The 15,126-nt window shown below is 62.2% G+C and overlaps 1 protein-coding gene across 1 annotated transcript in view; it reads left to right on the forward strand.

Moving 5' to 3' along the window:
* The window catches only part of TICAM1 (TIR domain containing adaptor molecule 1), a 10,511-nt gene extending 481 nt beyond the window's left edge, over window positions 1–10,030 (forward strand). Inside the window, exon 2 of the mRNA XM_046638606.1 lies at window positions 7,514–10,030. Coding sequence (XP_046494562.1) covers window positions 7,647–9,788 — 2,142 coding nt within the window. The 5' untranslated portion in view covers window positions 7,514–7,646 and the 3' untranslated portion in view covers window positions 9,789–10,030. The remainder of the gene's footprint in view (window positions 1–7,513) is intronic.
* The last annotated feature ends 5,096 nt before the right edge of the window (window positions 10,031–15,126 follow it).

The raw sequence follows: 15,126 nt of genomic DNA on the forward strand, positions 1-15,126 counted from the left end.
GGATCCCTCCACACACCCCGGATCCCTCCACACACACCCGGGATCCCTCCACACACAGCCCGGATCCCTCCACACACCCGGGGTCCCTCCACACACACCCGGGATCCCTCCACACACACCCCGATCCCTCCCCAGCTCCACCCCCATTCCTCCCCCTCTTTTCTGATTTCTGCCCAATTGTCGGCCTGTCTCTGCCCAGCCCGGGTTCCTCCCGCCCCGCCGCCCCACCCCCCTTCCCCAGGCCCCCATTTTCCCAGGGGCTCCCCGCACCCTCCCCGCTGGGGCCTGGGGCTGGTTGGGTCCTGGCCGCTGGGCCACGCAGAGCCCGGGGTGCGGAGGTCTTGGCGCCCCGTTTCTTCCCTGTCCCTGTGGCCCAGCAGGAGGTTGGGGGTGGGGTGCAGGGGGCGCCACGCTGTGACCGAGGCCGGCTGGGGGTCTGGGTTGTGGGTTCCAGAGTTTGGGGGCGGGGTGGGGGGTGGGACAGGCTCCCCCAACTGCCGGAGGCCTCTGTTTCGTCCTGCGAATAAGGGGTGTTCATTCATTCTTCAGCTCGCATTTATGGGGCACCTGCTGTATGCCAGGAGCCGCTGCTCAGTGTGCTGGCCCACAGCGCCCACAGTGTGAATGGTCAAAGGCCACATGTGTGCCACAGGCCGAGGCGGGTATCCACCCTGCCTCCAGGAGTCCTTGGATCCAGGCATGGGAAGGACGGGCGTGCACACAGTAGGCCCTCAGTGGGTCAGGGCGGGGGCCCTGGAGCCAGGCTGCCTGGTCTAAATCTCTCCCCTTTACTTTCCTCCTGTGTTACCTGGGGCAAGTCACTCCACCTCTCTGTGCCTTCTTCTCTCATCTGTAAGCGGGCAAACAGTCCTAACTCACAGGCTTGCCAATTGCTTCAAACAGTCCCTGGCACATAGTAGGTCCCCACTAAACACTTAGTGAATAAAGCCCCTTCAGGCTCCCACACAGTTTTCAGAGACGGTCCGGCTGTGCTCGCCTGCCTTCCACGTCCCGTTGGAACATTTCCTAATTAGCCGGAAGGAGCGACTTGCGCCCCTACTGTGTGCCAGCTCTGGTGGAAGACAGGACATGTTTTGTCTTGCTGGGGAGGGAGGATTCAGAAACAGGAAGCATTTCTTGCGTGCCCACTGTGTGCCAGGCGCCGCTCTGTCCGAGCCTTGATTTCTTCAGTCCCTGAGCATTTATGGAACACCTACTGTGTGCCAGTCACTGGGGATACAGCTGTGAACAAGCCGGGTGGACATCCCTGTTTCAGGGGTGCTCAGTCTGTGCGAAGCGATGCACAGTCAGCATCGTGAGCAGGTCCGTCGGTCCAGTCGTGCGCCGCATAACAACGTGTCAGTCAATGCCGGACCGCATTACGGGCTGGTGGCCCGGTCAGAGGAGTGCCCTAGAGCCCAGGCGTGTGGGAGGCTGTGCCATCGAGATTCGCGTGAGTCCTGTCTGTGATGTTTGCACTGTGACCAAGTGGCCTAACGACACCGTTCTCCGAACGCGTCCCCATCGTTAAGCGACACGACAGTCGAGTCAGGTGGCGCAAATTTGCAAGGAGAAAAATCGGGCAGAGAGCGTGTGGGCGTGGGCTGCCACCTGAAACGGGGCGGCCAAGGTCGCTCTTGATGAGAAGGTGACATCTGAGCTGAGACCTGAAGGAGGCGAGGGGGCCGGCGGTGTGGCCGCTGGTGTGGCTGTGTGGAGAAGGGTGTTCTGGACTGAGGGAAGAGCCAGTGCAAAGGCCCTGGGGCAGGAGCTTGCGTGTGTGTTTGAGGAACAGGGAGGCTGGAAGGAGAGGGAGCGTGGGAGGAGGGGACGGTGGGGAGGGGACCGCTTTCTGGAAGGACCGGATCGAGTGAATCATGCCCAGGGCTCCCGATCCCTCCCTCCTGGCCCCACCCCACTCCTCCCACATCCTTCCGCTCACGCATTCTCCCAGGTGCCCCTGCTTCTGCTGCTCCCAGTCTCCAGATTACCCACAAACCCACCACGCCCTCCCCTCCCACCTGCTCCAGTCGCCGTCATCGCTCACCTGAGCCGATGGCCACCTCCACCCTCGTCCACCCCCACCTCGCACCCCACAGTCTGTCCTCCCCGCACAACCCGGAGAGGATGCCCGGGAGCCCCTGAGTCAGGGCCTGCCCTCCTCTGCCCGCAGCCCTCCAGGGTAAAAACCGAAGTCCTCCCGGTCAGTACCCACCAGGCCCTGCACGCCCTGCCCCTGCCCCCCCCGGGCCTACTCGCTGTTCCTCCAACATAGTCCTGCCCCAGGACCTTTGCACAGGCTTCTCCCTCTGCCTGGAACACCCTTCCCCCAGACATCTGCCCAAACGGCCCCCTCACCTCCTTCAGGTCTCCAGCTCACATGTCACGTCCTGCCAGAGGCCACCCTTGATCTCCAGGCTCTGGAACTTTCCTCCGTCGTGGCCCCACCCCACACCCTGGCTGTCTCCTGGCCAGCACTTTCCGTCCTCCACGATGGCTTCCTCTGTCCTCTATTATCGGTCGCCCACACGGGGCCGGGCGCCCCGAGGACAGGGGTCTGCCCGTCTTGGCACCTGCAACAGCCCTGGATATGTCCTGCCGAGCTCGTCACCCGTGGCGATGGATACATGGGGAAACTGAGGCTGAGAAACCCACAGGCCGGCCCCACCCAGGTGGATGCCTTCGCTCCCCCCCCCCCAGGCGCCCGCTCCCCCGGGGTGCCAGGCAGACTTTGTCCCTGGGGGCGGAGGGCAGAGTGGAAGCCGTGTTTCCGGAAGGCTGGGGTGGTAGCTGGGCGGAGCGGGTGGGGGACACTCGGGGACAGAGTCCGCGGAGGGGTCAGAGGTCGAGCTGGTCGGCAGGGAGGGGAGAGGAGAGACGGGGGGACATTTGAGATTTGCAGGGATGCGGGTGGGGCCACCCCGCCCATCGGGGCCTTGTTTTCCAGCCCCCACCCTGAGTCCTCCCCATGGGGTCCCCCATGTTCGGTGCCGGCAGCTTATTTGGATTCGCGGTCCCCTCACCGTCCGGGGGGCAGGTGGGAGTTTGCGGCCGTTTCTTTTCCTTTTCATATTTTCTTGGCAGATAAGCTGAGTCCAGAATCACACGCGAATCCTACGGATTGAACTTGATGGGTTTTCGGGGTGCACGTGGCGTGAAGCCGGCCGTGGCGGGCAGCCCCACTCTGCCAGGCCCGGGTGCTTGATCCGCTGTGCCCTTTATGCGTTAAAAATCGGAGGGCGTGTGCCAACACACGTCTGTTTTTTTAAGTTGTATACACAGCTGTTCTCAGGAGCTGCCAGGAGGTAGAAAGAATAGTTGATCTGAGGACCATGGCTGTTGAGCGGCCTTCAGACCGTATTTCCAATACATATCTTGACACTTTCAAAATATGTGGCCAACTTGTGGTCCCACCTGAATATAAGATCGTCATCTTTTTTTTTTTTTTTTTTTTTTTGCTGAGGAAGATTGGCCCTGAGCTAAAAATCTGTGCTGATCTTCCTCTATTTTGTATGTGGGTCACTGCCACAGCTTGGCTGCTGACGAGCGCTGTAGGTCGGAATCCGGGAACTGAACCAAAGCAGAGTGCATGGAATGTAACCACTAGGCCACGGGCTGGCCCCAAGATCATCATCATTTTTATCCCCTCATGTGGCTGATAGTGAGGTCACCTTGGAGACACGAGAGGCTGTATATCCGCCTTTCTCTTGTCGCTCCCTTGCGCCTGGATTATGGGCGGCGGCTTCCATCTCCCGCTTCTCCCCGGCACTCCCCTGGCTGCCCTCCTTTCCGGAAGATTCTTTCAATTCAAACTAGGTCCCTGGAGGCTGGAGTGTGTGGTGACTCACTTCGGGGACCACGGGCTCAGGGCATTCCAGAGCCAGGCAGCCTGGGTTCCAGTCCCGCTGGGCCCCTGATAAGCTGTGTGACCCCTGGCTGCTCCCACAACTTCTCTGTGCCTCCATTTCCTTGTGCCAAAAAAATGCCGACGACCCCAGTGTTACCAACTGTCGCGCCGACGTGGAAACCTGGGCCGCGTGACGGAAATAGAACAGGACGCGAGTGGGTCCCTTAAAAGTTCCCAGCGGCCACATTGACAAAAGGAGAATCAAACAACTGAAATTCACTCTGATCCATTTTACTGATCCTAATATGTCGCTGTGGGATCCACGTCCCGTGTTCCCCCTGGGGGCATCGTCCCTGCCCCTTTTGGGCATGAATTCGTCAAAATCCGGCCTGCATTTTACCCAAACTCAACCCAGACTCTGTGTTTTCGACAAAGTGAAATTCGATGCCGCCGAAGTCGTGTTGAAGGGGGAGAAATATGTCACTGCGCGACAGCGAGCATTTCGATTTTGACGAATGAAAAATGAGTCAGATGGAAAATTCCATTTCTCTTCGGTCGCTGCGGCCGCATCTGAAAGCGCGGGAGGCACGCGTGGCCGGGGGCCGCCCGCCACACAAGGGACGGACGATGGGCTGGGGGGGCTCCAAGCTCGGAAATTTATCGTCGTCCCGGGGCCGGAGGCTGGAGTCCGCGGTCAAGGTGTCGGCAGGGCTGGCTCCTCCGAGGCCTCTCTCCGTGGCGTGTGGACGGCGGCTCCCCCCTGTGTTCTCGTTGGTCGTCCCTCTGTGCGTGTCTGTGTCCCCATCTCTTCTTCTTACAAGGGCACCAGTCCTCTTGGATCAGGACCCACCCCAGTGACTTCATTTCCCCTTAATCACCTCTGTGAACACCCATCTCCAAACACCGTCACATTCTAAGGTCCTGGGGTCAGGCTTCCACATCAGAATTTGGAGGAAGACACAATTTACGTCCCCAAAGAATTCTCTGGGCTCAAGAGAGAGAGGCCTCTGGTTCTTAGGGTTACAGACCTTTGGCGCCAAATAGCTGCGCTGCCAGACACCAGCCCCGTGCTGCGATCTCAGTCACGCTTGGCCCTCTGAGCATGGAGAAAAGTCACGTGCCTGCCTTGCAGCCCAGGTGTCGGCCCCAAAATGAATGTTTTCAGGATATTTTGTGGCCGCTGTAGCCTGGAAGGGGCCCGTGGAAAGGGATACGTCAATGAGTGGGCGTAGCCATGTGCCGATAAAACTTTATTGACAAAAACGGCCCCCGGGCTGGACTTTGGGACTCCCTGTCCTAGGCAGTTGTCACAGTGTCGTCAGGACGGGCTCGACTGCAAACCTGAAAGAGGGTAGGGAGTGAGCCGAGGGGATCCCTCGGGCAGACTGGGTTCCAGGCAGAGGGAACAGCCCATGCAAAGGCCCTGGGGCAGCACCATGCCTGGTGAGTTTGAAGAACAGCAGGAAAGCCGCACTGCCACATTTCTTCCTTTCTATTTTTTGCTTTTTTTTTCCTCTCTGTCTTGGTCTGTTCAGATCTGTAAAAATTACTTCTCGAATGAATGAATGAATGAATAAGTGAATGCTCCCTGTGCGTCCCTTCCTCCTCCTCACACCCTTCATTTCTTTATTGGACAACAAACGCGTTTCGAGTTTTTGCTCCACGGGGGGCCCATTGTTTTTTTTTTTTAAGTTCACAAATTCTCATAAAAATATTTGAATTGAAAAGAACAATTGGATCGCCAACTCGGCAAAACTTAGCAATTCCTGAAACTCAGCCTTTCTGGCTTCTCTAGCAAAAGGAGCAGCTGTGGTCCCCACCAGCTCTTCTTCTCATGGCTGTCGGATCTAGACAGGTCCAAGGTCAGGTCCCCCCAGGCCCCGCACGACCTGCCCCGTCCCCTCCCTGCCCTCTCTCCTCCCTCTGCTCCAGCCACACGGGCCTCCTCGCTGCTCCTCCCACATGCCAGGCCCACCTGCCCCAGGGCCTTTGCACTTGCTGTGTCCTCAGCCTGGAACTCTTTCCTCAGATGTCCCCATGGGTCACTCTGTCCGTTTTTAGGTCCTGTTGAAACCTGTCTTCTCCTCGAGGCCTCTCACACCCCGTTGTTGGAAACTGCCAACACCCACCCCCATTCTTGGTGCTCCCGGCCCTCCTCCCCTCCTCAGCTTCCTGTGTGGCACTTGTCACCCGCCGGCAGACTCAATTCTCCCGTTTATCTGTCGCTCATCCGTTCCCCACACCAGGAAGTCACCTCCAGTTCCTGGGTCTCTGCCGTCGCCCCCCCCCACATCCGAATTTCAACACAACCAGGCCGCTTCCATTTTTGAAAAGGCCAGACGGCCACCCGCCTCCCTACATCCTTCACCCCGGCGCCACGCCACTGCCGCCCCGCTCCCCGGTCCACGCAGTCAGGTCCCCCTCGCACCCCGGCCCCCAACACCAGCTCCCCCCGGGCTCCCTCTGACCTTCCTGGAATCATCCCCCTGGGCCCAGGGCCCCAGGGGACCACAGGACATCGGCTCAACACGATGTGTTAAAAACGCTGAGTCATTTGTTCCACAAACTCTGTGACGGATCAACCATGAATCAGCTCTGTGTCCAGGAGGCCTTGACGTCAGCGCCGAGCCACATTTGGGGCCAGATTCTGTTGTAGGGGGAACAGGGTGATGTGGGGTGGACGGACTGAGCTGGGGAATCGGGGTGCTCCCGGAGGGCCCCCCTGAGGTGGTGGCCTCGTACCCGAGAGCTGATGATGAGATTAAGGTCACCCAGGCCAAGATGTGGGGAGAAGGCGCTCCAAGTGGCCAGAATGGCACATGCAAAGGGCCTGCGGTAGGAACCCACTTGGCATGAGAAATGGAGACAAGAGGAAATAGCCTCTTGGCAGCACTGTTGGGCATATAGCTGGCGCTCGGCAATGGTTAGCGCACCCTATTGATAACGCCACCTACATCAGTCAGCTATTACTCTGTAACAAATGACACTAGAATTTCGTGGCTTAAAACCACGGGAATCTGGGGCCAGGTGGATGGGATGGTTCTGCCACGTGTCTCTCATGGGATCGTGGTCAGAGTCACCCAGAGGAAGAGTCACCAAGAAGAAAGCCGGTGTCTTTTATACTGTCACCCGGGACACCTCGTCCTTTCTGCCATATTCTGTCAATCCCGTAGGTTGACTCCAGCACACTGTTGGAAGGAATTTGCAAAGGCTGTGAATATAGACGCAGGGTCCCTGGGGGCCATTGGGGAGCCTGGCCAGCAAACACATATTAAGTACTTACTGTCTCCAGTGATCAGGCTTAGGACTTTCTATGTTAACACAACACAATTCCCTGAAACCACCCCATAAATGGGCTTATTATTAGCCTTGTGGGCAGTGTAGACTAGTGATCAGGCAACAGCCTTGGAGCCAGGTTGCTTGGGTTCAAATCTCAGCTCCGTCCCTCACTGCTGTGTGACTTTGGCTAAGTGCCTTGACCTCTCTGTTCTCTCTCTTCATCTACACACGGGGAAAATAGGAGTGTGGATGTTTGGGTGACACCAGGCAAGTGTCGGCTGCCATCCTCTTGCAGAGGAGGACACACAGGCTTTGGGGGGGGGTGGGGTCACGTCTTCCCAAGTCACCCTGCGAGCTGCTGGTAACTGTCTTTCCTGCTCCCTGCAGATCTGCTCCAGTGGCCCCGGGACCTGTCCGGTGAGCGGGGAGGAGGCGCCAGGCGTACAAGGCGGCGGGCCGCGTGGAACATGCCTCCCCCAGCGGGGGCTTCTCCCGCCCGAGGCCGCCACCCCCCGCGCCCATGGCCGCCGGCCCGGGCCCATCGCTCTCCGGCGCCTTTGAGCTGCTCGGCGCAGCGGGCCACGACAAGCTCCTGTATCTGAAGCACAAGCTGAAGAGCCCACGGCCGGGCTGCCGGGGCGCCGAGCTCCTGCACGCCATGGTGCTGCTGAAGCTGGGCCAGGAGACCGAGGCCAGGATCTCCCTGGAGGCCTTGAAGGCCGACGCGGTGGCCCGGCTGGTGGGCTGCCGGTGGGCCGGCATGGCCGGCACCGAGGACCCGGAGGAGCCCCCAGACTTGTCCTGGGCCGTCGCCCGGCTGTACCACCTGCTCAGCGAGGAGAAGCTGTGCCCGGAGCCTCTGCGGGATGTCGCCTACCTGGCAGCCCTCCGTGCTTTCAGCTCCAGAGATGACCACCGGCTCGGGGAGCTCCAGGACGAGGCCCGGGACCGGTGCGGGTGGGACATCGTTGGGGACCCTGTGGACTTCGGGCCTCTGCACTCCGATATGGGCTGCCTCCCGCCGGCCTCGGTGTCGCCCTCCGGGACCCGCAGCCTCCCACAGCCCATCAAGGACCTGTCGGCCTGGAGCCGAGGGTGTCCCCTGAGGTCGGGCGGCAGCCCGGCGTCCCTGGCCAGCGCCTTGGAAATCAGCCAGTCGCCCACCATGCGCATCCTCAGCCTGCACCACGGTCCCCACGGGCCCAGCAGGCTGTGTGACGAGCCCCGGGCCAGCGTGGCACCTGAGCCCACTCCCACGGGCTGCCAGGAGCCCGAGGAGATGAGCTGGCCCCCATCGGGGGAGCCCGCCAGTCCCCCGGTGCTGCCGAGCCACCCAGCCCCGCGGCTCCCTGAGGACACCCCGGATGTGCCTGCTGGCCCGGCCGACCCCCCGAAAGCTCCAGAAACCGGCACCCATTACCCGGTGGAGTGCACGGAAGTGTCGGCGGCACCCCGGTCTCTCGCCTCGCCCTCCAGGCCCGTCAGGGACCCGACGCCACCCCAGCTTCCTGCAGAAGATGCCGCTCGGCTACCCCCCAAGCTGTGCCCACCGACTCCCTCGGCCCCCACCACGTCCCCCTCCTTCCCTCCTCCATCCACCCCTCCTTCCGCTCGCCCGGCCCCCTCCAACCCGGGTCCCGCCTCTCCGGAGGCCCAGCCGTCGGAGCAGAAGTTCTATAACTTCGTGGTCCTGCACGCGGGGGCTGACGAGCCCATCGCCCTGCGCGTCCGCGAGAGGCTGGAGGCCCTGGGCGTGCCCGACGGGGCCACCTTCTGCGAGGACTTCCAGGTGCCGGGGCGCGGGGCGCTGCGCTGCCTGCAGGACGCCATCGACCACTCGGCCTTCACCATCCTGCTGCTCACCGCCAACTTCGACTGTCGCATGAGCCTGCACCAGGTCAGCCAGGCGCTCATGAGCAGCCTCACGCGGCACGGCTGGCAGGACTGCGTGGTCCCCTTCTTGCCACTGGAGAGCTCCCCGGCCCAGCTGAGCCCCGACACCGCCAGCCTCCTCGCCAGCCTGGTGTGGCTGGACGAGCACTCCCGGATCTTCCCCAGGAAGGTGGCCAGCACCTTTAAGCCCCAGCAGCTGCGGGCCCGCAGAGCCAACTGGAGGAGGGAACAGGATGCCCGGGCCCTGCGGGCGCAGAGCCAGCAGCTAGACGGGGAGCGGCTGCAGCTGGCGGCCTTGAATGCCGCCTACTCCACGTACTTCCAGAGCTGCTTGTCCTGGCAGGCACAGATGGAGAAGCTGCAGGCAGCTTTTGGGAGCCACATGTCACTGGGGACTCAGGGGCCCTCTGGGGGCCAGGTGCCCGGGGGAGCCCAGCCTTTCCCAGCCTTTCCCACCTGGCCCGGCCATCAGCCGCCTCCGTGGCTGGCGGGCACCCCTCCACCACCCTTCGTGCAGCCGCCTGCCTTCGCGCAGCCCCCCACCTTCATGCAGCCCCCCAACTTCCCGCAGCCCCCCACCATGATGCAGTCCCCCGACTTCCCGCAGCCCCCCGCCTTCCCGCAGCCCCCACCTGTGCCCCCCCCGAGCCCGGGGCTGCAGCCCCTCATCATCCACCACGCGCAGATGGTGCAGCTGGGGCTCAACAACCACATGTGGAGCCAGAGGGGGACCCAGGCGCCCGAGGACAACACTCAGCAGGGGGAGTGACCAAGTGACCAGGGCCTGATGACCTCGGGCCCCCTGGGGCTGGACCTCAGAGGACCCCCCTCCCTTTCCGGGGGCGCAGTGCAACATGGGGTCGCCCGCCGCTTCCAGGACGTTGGCGGGAAGACCTCCATCTCTCAGGACAGAGTGCAATGACCCCGATGACTTGCTGGGGGGCCCAGATCCTCTCTCCCTGGATGGGGGGGGGGGGGCTGGGGGGAGGGGCTGGGGGATAGGGTGACGGTGTTTTAATTATAATAAATATTTATTGACTGCTTTTCCAGCGCCGTTCTCTCCTGGGAGACCTCTGCCCGGCGACGTCTTGAGATAAAAACTTGATGACTGTTCCCAAAAAAGGGAACCGGAAGGGAGAAACGCGCTCCCTACCCTGATTGGCAAGAACCGGAAGTTACGCCGCTTGCTCTCACCTCATTGGCCAGGGCATAGTCACATGGCCCCTCTCCGGCTGCAAGGGACGCTGGGAAATGTAGTCTTCGGATGAGCTGTGCGCTCCGCTAAAGTTGTTGGTTCTCATACTCGGTTCCTAGAGGTGAAGGGCAATGACACGGGGGACATTTAGCAGTTTCGGCTGCAGCCCTTTTTGGGCGGGGGGGGTTGGGAGGAGGATCTGCTTTGATGCCCCCACGAAGGCTGGGCTCAGGTCCCGCTGTGTGATTTTGAGCAAGCGTCCTCACCTCTCTGAGCCTCTGCTGTCTCATGGGACAAGCGGGTTTACGAGGCCGGTGTCCCAAGGGCGTCAGCGCCTCGTGCGCCATAAAGCGCAGGGACCGTGTGGGTGCTCGCGAACCGCGCGTGCTTGGCACGGCGTGGGGTGGGGGGGGGGGGCGGCATCTGTTTCAGGGGTGCGGACCTTTGCAGAAGAAGAGAACTAAGCCTGGCTTGGCGGACACTCGCCAGTCATCGATGCTGGGGGCTCCTTTAAATATCCGAATCGATTGGAACCCTCAAAAAATGGTCCCTCCGCCCCCCCAGGAGGAAGCGGCTGCCAGTTGGGCCCATTTTACAGAAGGGGTGGAGCGAGGCTCAAGGAGGTGACTCCTGGTCCCCGAAGGACGTTGTCATTGAAGACACCCCACTTGCAAGGAGGGCGGCTCGGGGGGCGCGCGGATGCCCCATGGCCCTTCCTCCACCCGCGGCGCCCCGACCTGAGTCACCCGCGCCGCCAGCACCGCCCGCTGTGTGAGCCGCTGACTCACGCGGGCGCCCTGAAACGAAACCCAGCGGGGGAGCCCCGGGGCCGGGCTTCCGGGCGGGGAGGGGGGGCTGGGGGCGTGGCCACGGCAGGTGTCGGGTCGTCCAGGCCACCGCCAGCGGCAGAGAACCTGGCGTCCGGCCGTGGGACCCCCCCCCATTTCTTGATTGCCTACTGTGTGCCAGGCTTATCCCGGGCAGCGGGGGTGCAGCGGGGGGGCGGCGGCGCACGTGGGCCCGGAGGGAGCCGCGAATGAGTCATACGAGGAGGAAGGAAGAGCATCTCGGAAAGTGAAGGGACTTGGGAGGAACTAAACAGGGCAGGGGATGGGGGTGTCCCGGGAGGCCAGGGAGGGCCTCCTGGAGGAGGTGGCATTCGAGCCAAGACCTGGAGGAAGAGAAGGAAATGGCCGTGCTTGGGAGAGCTTGGGGGGGGGGGGGGGATCTGGGTAAAGAAACAGCCCGTGCAAAGGCCCTGGGGCAGGACAGTGAGGAGGCTGGTGTGGCTGCAACAGAGGGAACAGGGCGGGGGGCAGGGAGGGGAGACCGACATGTCCCTGCGTCACCCCGGCATCTTTAAAGGACGGTCATTTTGAAAGTCCTAAGCCAGATGAGCTCATTGCATCCTCCCAATTCACAGAGGAGGAAACGGAGGCCCAGAGAGGTGAAGTCACTTATCCAAGGTCACACAGTGCCTCAGTAGGCTTCGCGGGGAGGTGGAGGGGCCGGGCGTCTCTGCTGGGTTCTAGCCCAGCCCCAGCCTGTGCGGCCTGCTCGTCTGTCGCCCGATTTCTCAATTCTTTGAACTATTTTTGTTCTTTTTGTTATCAAGCGCCCACCCCGAGGGGACCGGGAGGGGTCCGCCTGGGTCACTGCGGTGTTTTCAGAACCCGAGCATGCGGCACGGCATGCAGCAAGCGCTCAATGAGTGAATCCTTCAGACAGATAACTATGGAGTGCCTGCTGTGTGCGGGCCTGTGCCGGGCACTGGGGACACAGACCTGTTCCCCGTCCCTGGGGAAGTTCACCGGGCAGCGAGCGGGGAGGGTGTGGATCCATCCATCCACTGAGCCAACCAGCATTTATGGAGCTCCTACTGTGTGCAGGCCCTGTGGGCACGGTGATGCCCAGTCACCCCCCTGAGGTGACCCGAGACAACCTCGTTCTGTCCCCTCAGGGCGTGTGGCCCGGCGGCAGAGACAGAGACAGTGACGGCGTGATCAAGGCTGTAACCGGGAGGGGCAGGGGGCTGCCGGGCCCACAGGGCACCCCGGCCAGCCCGGGGGGATTAAGAGAAGCTTCTGGAAGGAGGGAGTAAGCCGAGCCCGGAGGCATAAGTTGGAATGAGCCAGGGGCAAGGAACAGTGTTCCTGGAGGTGGGAACAGCTTGGGCGATGGCCTGGAGGACAGGGCAACTCCAGGTGGGGCCACAATTCCCGAGTCGGGGGCTCGAGCCACAATTCCTGTGGTCCCAGTGCCCCCTGGTGGCCGCCACCTGCTCCCGGGACAGCAACCCCCGGGGCCACGTGGGACTGGGGTGTTTCCTGGGGAAGCCCCGCGTCCACTCTGGGCCAAACAGCGTAAAGAAAAAGAGGGGGAGAATTTTTGAAAAATTTCCCCGTCTTTAAAAGCCGTGAAACGTGCATGGGTGACAGAGGATTTCTTTTCCGAGGCCAACAGCGGTGTCCCTGCCTGGACTGAGGGCCTTCTGACATGGTGAGAGCTTTGACAAACGTTCTCCCGTCTCTGGGCCCAGAGAGGGTAGCGCTTGGCCCAGTGTCGCACAGCACAGGCGCGGCCTCGGCTTGGCCCGGGCAGAACTGAGGCGGGTGCTGCTTTTGAATCTTGCAAATCGGCATCGCCGGCACGGTCTGCTTGTCCCGCTGCCTGGCGGGACACGGAGGAGGTGGCAGAGCCCACCCCCCCCCCCCCCCAGCAATGTGGCATCCCGTGGAATACGTTCCTGTGGGGCAAAACCTAAAAGGCACCCCAGTCCTCCGCGGCCCCCCAGGCCCTGCACGACCTGCCCCGTCCCCTCCCCGCCCTCCCTCCGCCTCACTCCCTCTGCTCCAGCCACATGGCCTCCTCACTCTTCCCCCAACACGCCAGGCCCGGGCCTGCCCCAGGGCCTTTGCATGGGCTGTGCCCTCTGCTTGGAAGGCTTTTCCTCCAGACACCAACGTAGCTCCCTCCGCGCCTCCTCCAGATCTTGGCTCTCACGGGGGCTTCTCGGAGCCCCCTATTTCAAATTCACTTACAGTCGCACCCACCAGGCCCTGCTCGCTTCCCGCCCGCTGGTGACCGTCCCCTCCCTCCCTTCCTTCCACATCCATTCATTCCTCCGTTGAGCAGTATGTCTTGAGCGCCTACTGTATGCCGGGGATGGTTCCAGACTCGGGGGACACAGGCTTGCCTGGCGCAGACTCCGTTCTGCCTTCCCGGGGGCGCACAGCTCGGCGGTGGGGTCCCCCCCCCACCCCAGGGACAGGATGCTCCGTTATCCTTGGGGACCCAGACGGGGCTGCGATGAGCGCGCGCGCCACCAGGGGGCGCTGTGGGACCGCGGGATCAGCCCGGGGCTGGGAGGGACGTCCTCCCGCGAGAGCCCGGAGCTGGGGGCAGGGACCCCCCGAGACAGCCGAGTTCCCGGCCAGGTCAACGCCCCGTCCCCCGCTGCCGGCCTCCGTGACAGCGACAGGGGCTTCGTTAGAAACATCCCGGTTCACCGGGTCTCCGGAACCCATTCCGTCTGCTGCTGTGCGGGACCAGGGCCCAGAGAGGGCGGCCGCTCGCCTTAGGTCACACAGCCAGCCCTCCGCATGCCCGGCCCCCCGCGCGGCTTCGGGGACGCGCGCAGACTTCCCCGTTTCCAAGAGAAGTTAAGAAAGTTGTCGTCTGCCCACGACAAGGAGCTGCCTGAGCTCTCGGGGGGCCTGGCCCCATCTCCTGTCCTGCCCGGGGGTCCCCCTGAGACGCCCCCCCACGGGCTCTCCGTCCCCTTCTGTGCTGCCGCCTGGACGCCGGAGGCCGGCAGGCTGGGAGAGGTGCGGGGTCCCCGTCCCCATCCCTTGCTGTCACGTGGGGCCGTGTGACATCCTCCGGGGTCCCCCCACCGAGCCCCACCTGTGTCGCCCTGTCCCCCGACCTCGGGGTCTTTGCTGCCCCTTCCCATTTCCCCTTAGATGGCTTGTCAATCAACTCTCTTCTTCTCTCCCGGAGTTCAGCGGGGGTGACGGTCGCAGGGACCCCGCGACTGGACTGAAAGCCCCTGAATGGGACGTGAACCTCGTTGCCCACAGGAGGAAACTGAGGCAGCGGAGGCGGCGGGATGCCCCCGAGGCCACGTGCGCGGCGTCCTGACCATCCTCCCCTCCTGCCCCGCAGCCCAGTGCGCATGCGCGGTCTCTGGATGAGCGCGAATCCGGACCCCCCCCCCCCCCCCCCAACGTGGGTTTCATTCCATTTTATCCCATTTTTTAAAGAACCGGTTTTCCATTTGCCCGTCTCTGGTTCACTGGGGGCCACTCTCGCTTCCACTCGCTTTGGGTTGAATTTGCGCTTTTTTCTAGCTCCCGAGGGTGAAACTTGAGATTGGGGTGGACGCGCTTTTTCCATCAGTAGAAATTCTGGAGGTTTCGGGCCCGATGGGTGTCGGTCGGTGAGCGTGCTACAGTGTCGATACAGCTTAACTCACAAAACAGGAGGCTGGCGCTGGCCCCTCCTCGGCATCGCCCCAAAGAGAAAACCCAAACCGGGCTCCCCGGGGCCTCAAGGGCGTACCCGGTCAGCCTGCACCCCCGCCCTCTCCCCTGCTTACTCTGATCCGGCCACACCGGCCTCCTTGCTTTGTGAACAAGCCACGTGAGTTCATTTAGTCATTCAACAAACGCTCAGTGAGCTACTGTGCACCAGGCCTTCTGCGAGCCGCCGGGGAAACAGGAGGGAATGAGCTGGTGTAGTTGCCATTCGGAGGAAGGAACCAGGAGGTAAAAAAAAAGGTAATTATAGGGGTTAAGGTTATGAGGGTTGAGAAGGGAACCCACAGTGGGGACGTGGTGGGGGAGGGATGGCCGGGGCCGCGTTTCCAACCATCTGGGAGGGCTTCGTGGAGGAGGCGACACTGGCTGAT

The sequence above is a fragment of the Equus quagga genome, chromosome 14 (assembly GCF_021613505.1).
Source record: "Equus quagga isolate Etosha38 chromosome 14, UCLA_HA_Equagga_1.0, whole genome shotgun sequence".
NCBI classification, from domain to species: Eukaryota; Metazoa; Chordata; class Mammalia; order Perissodactyla; family Equidae; genus Equus; species Equus quagga.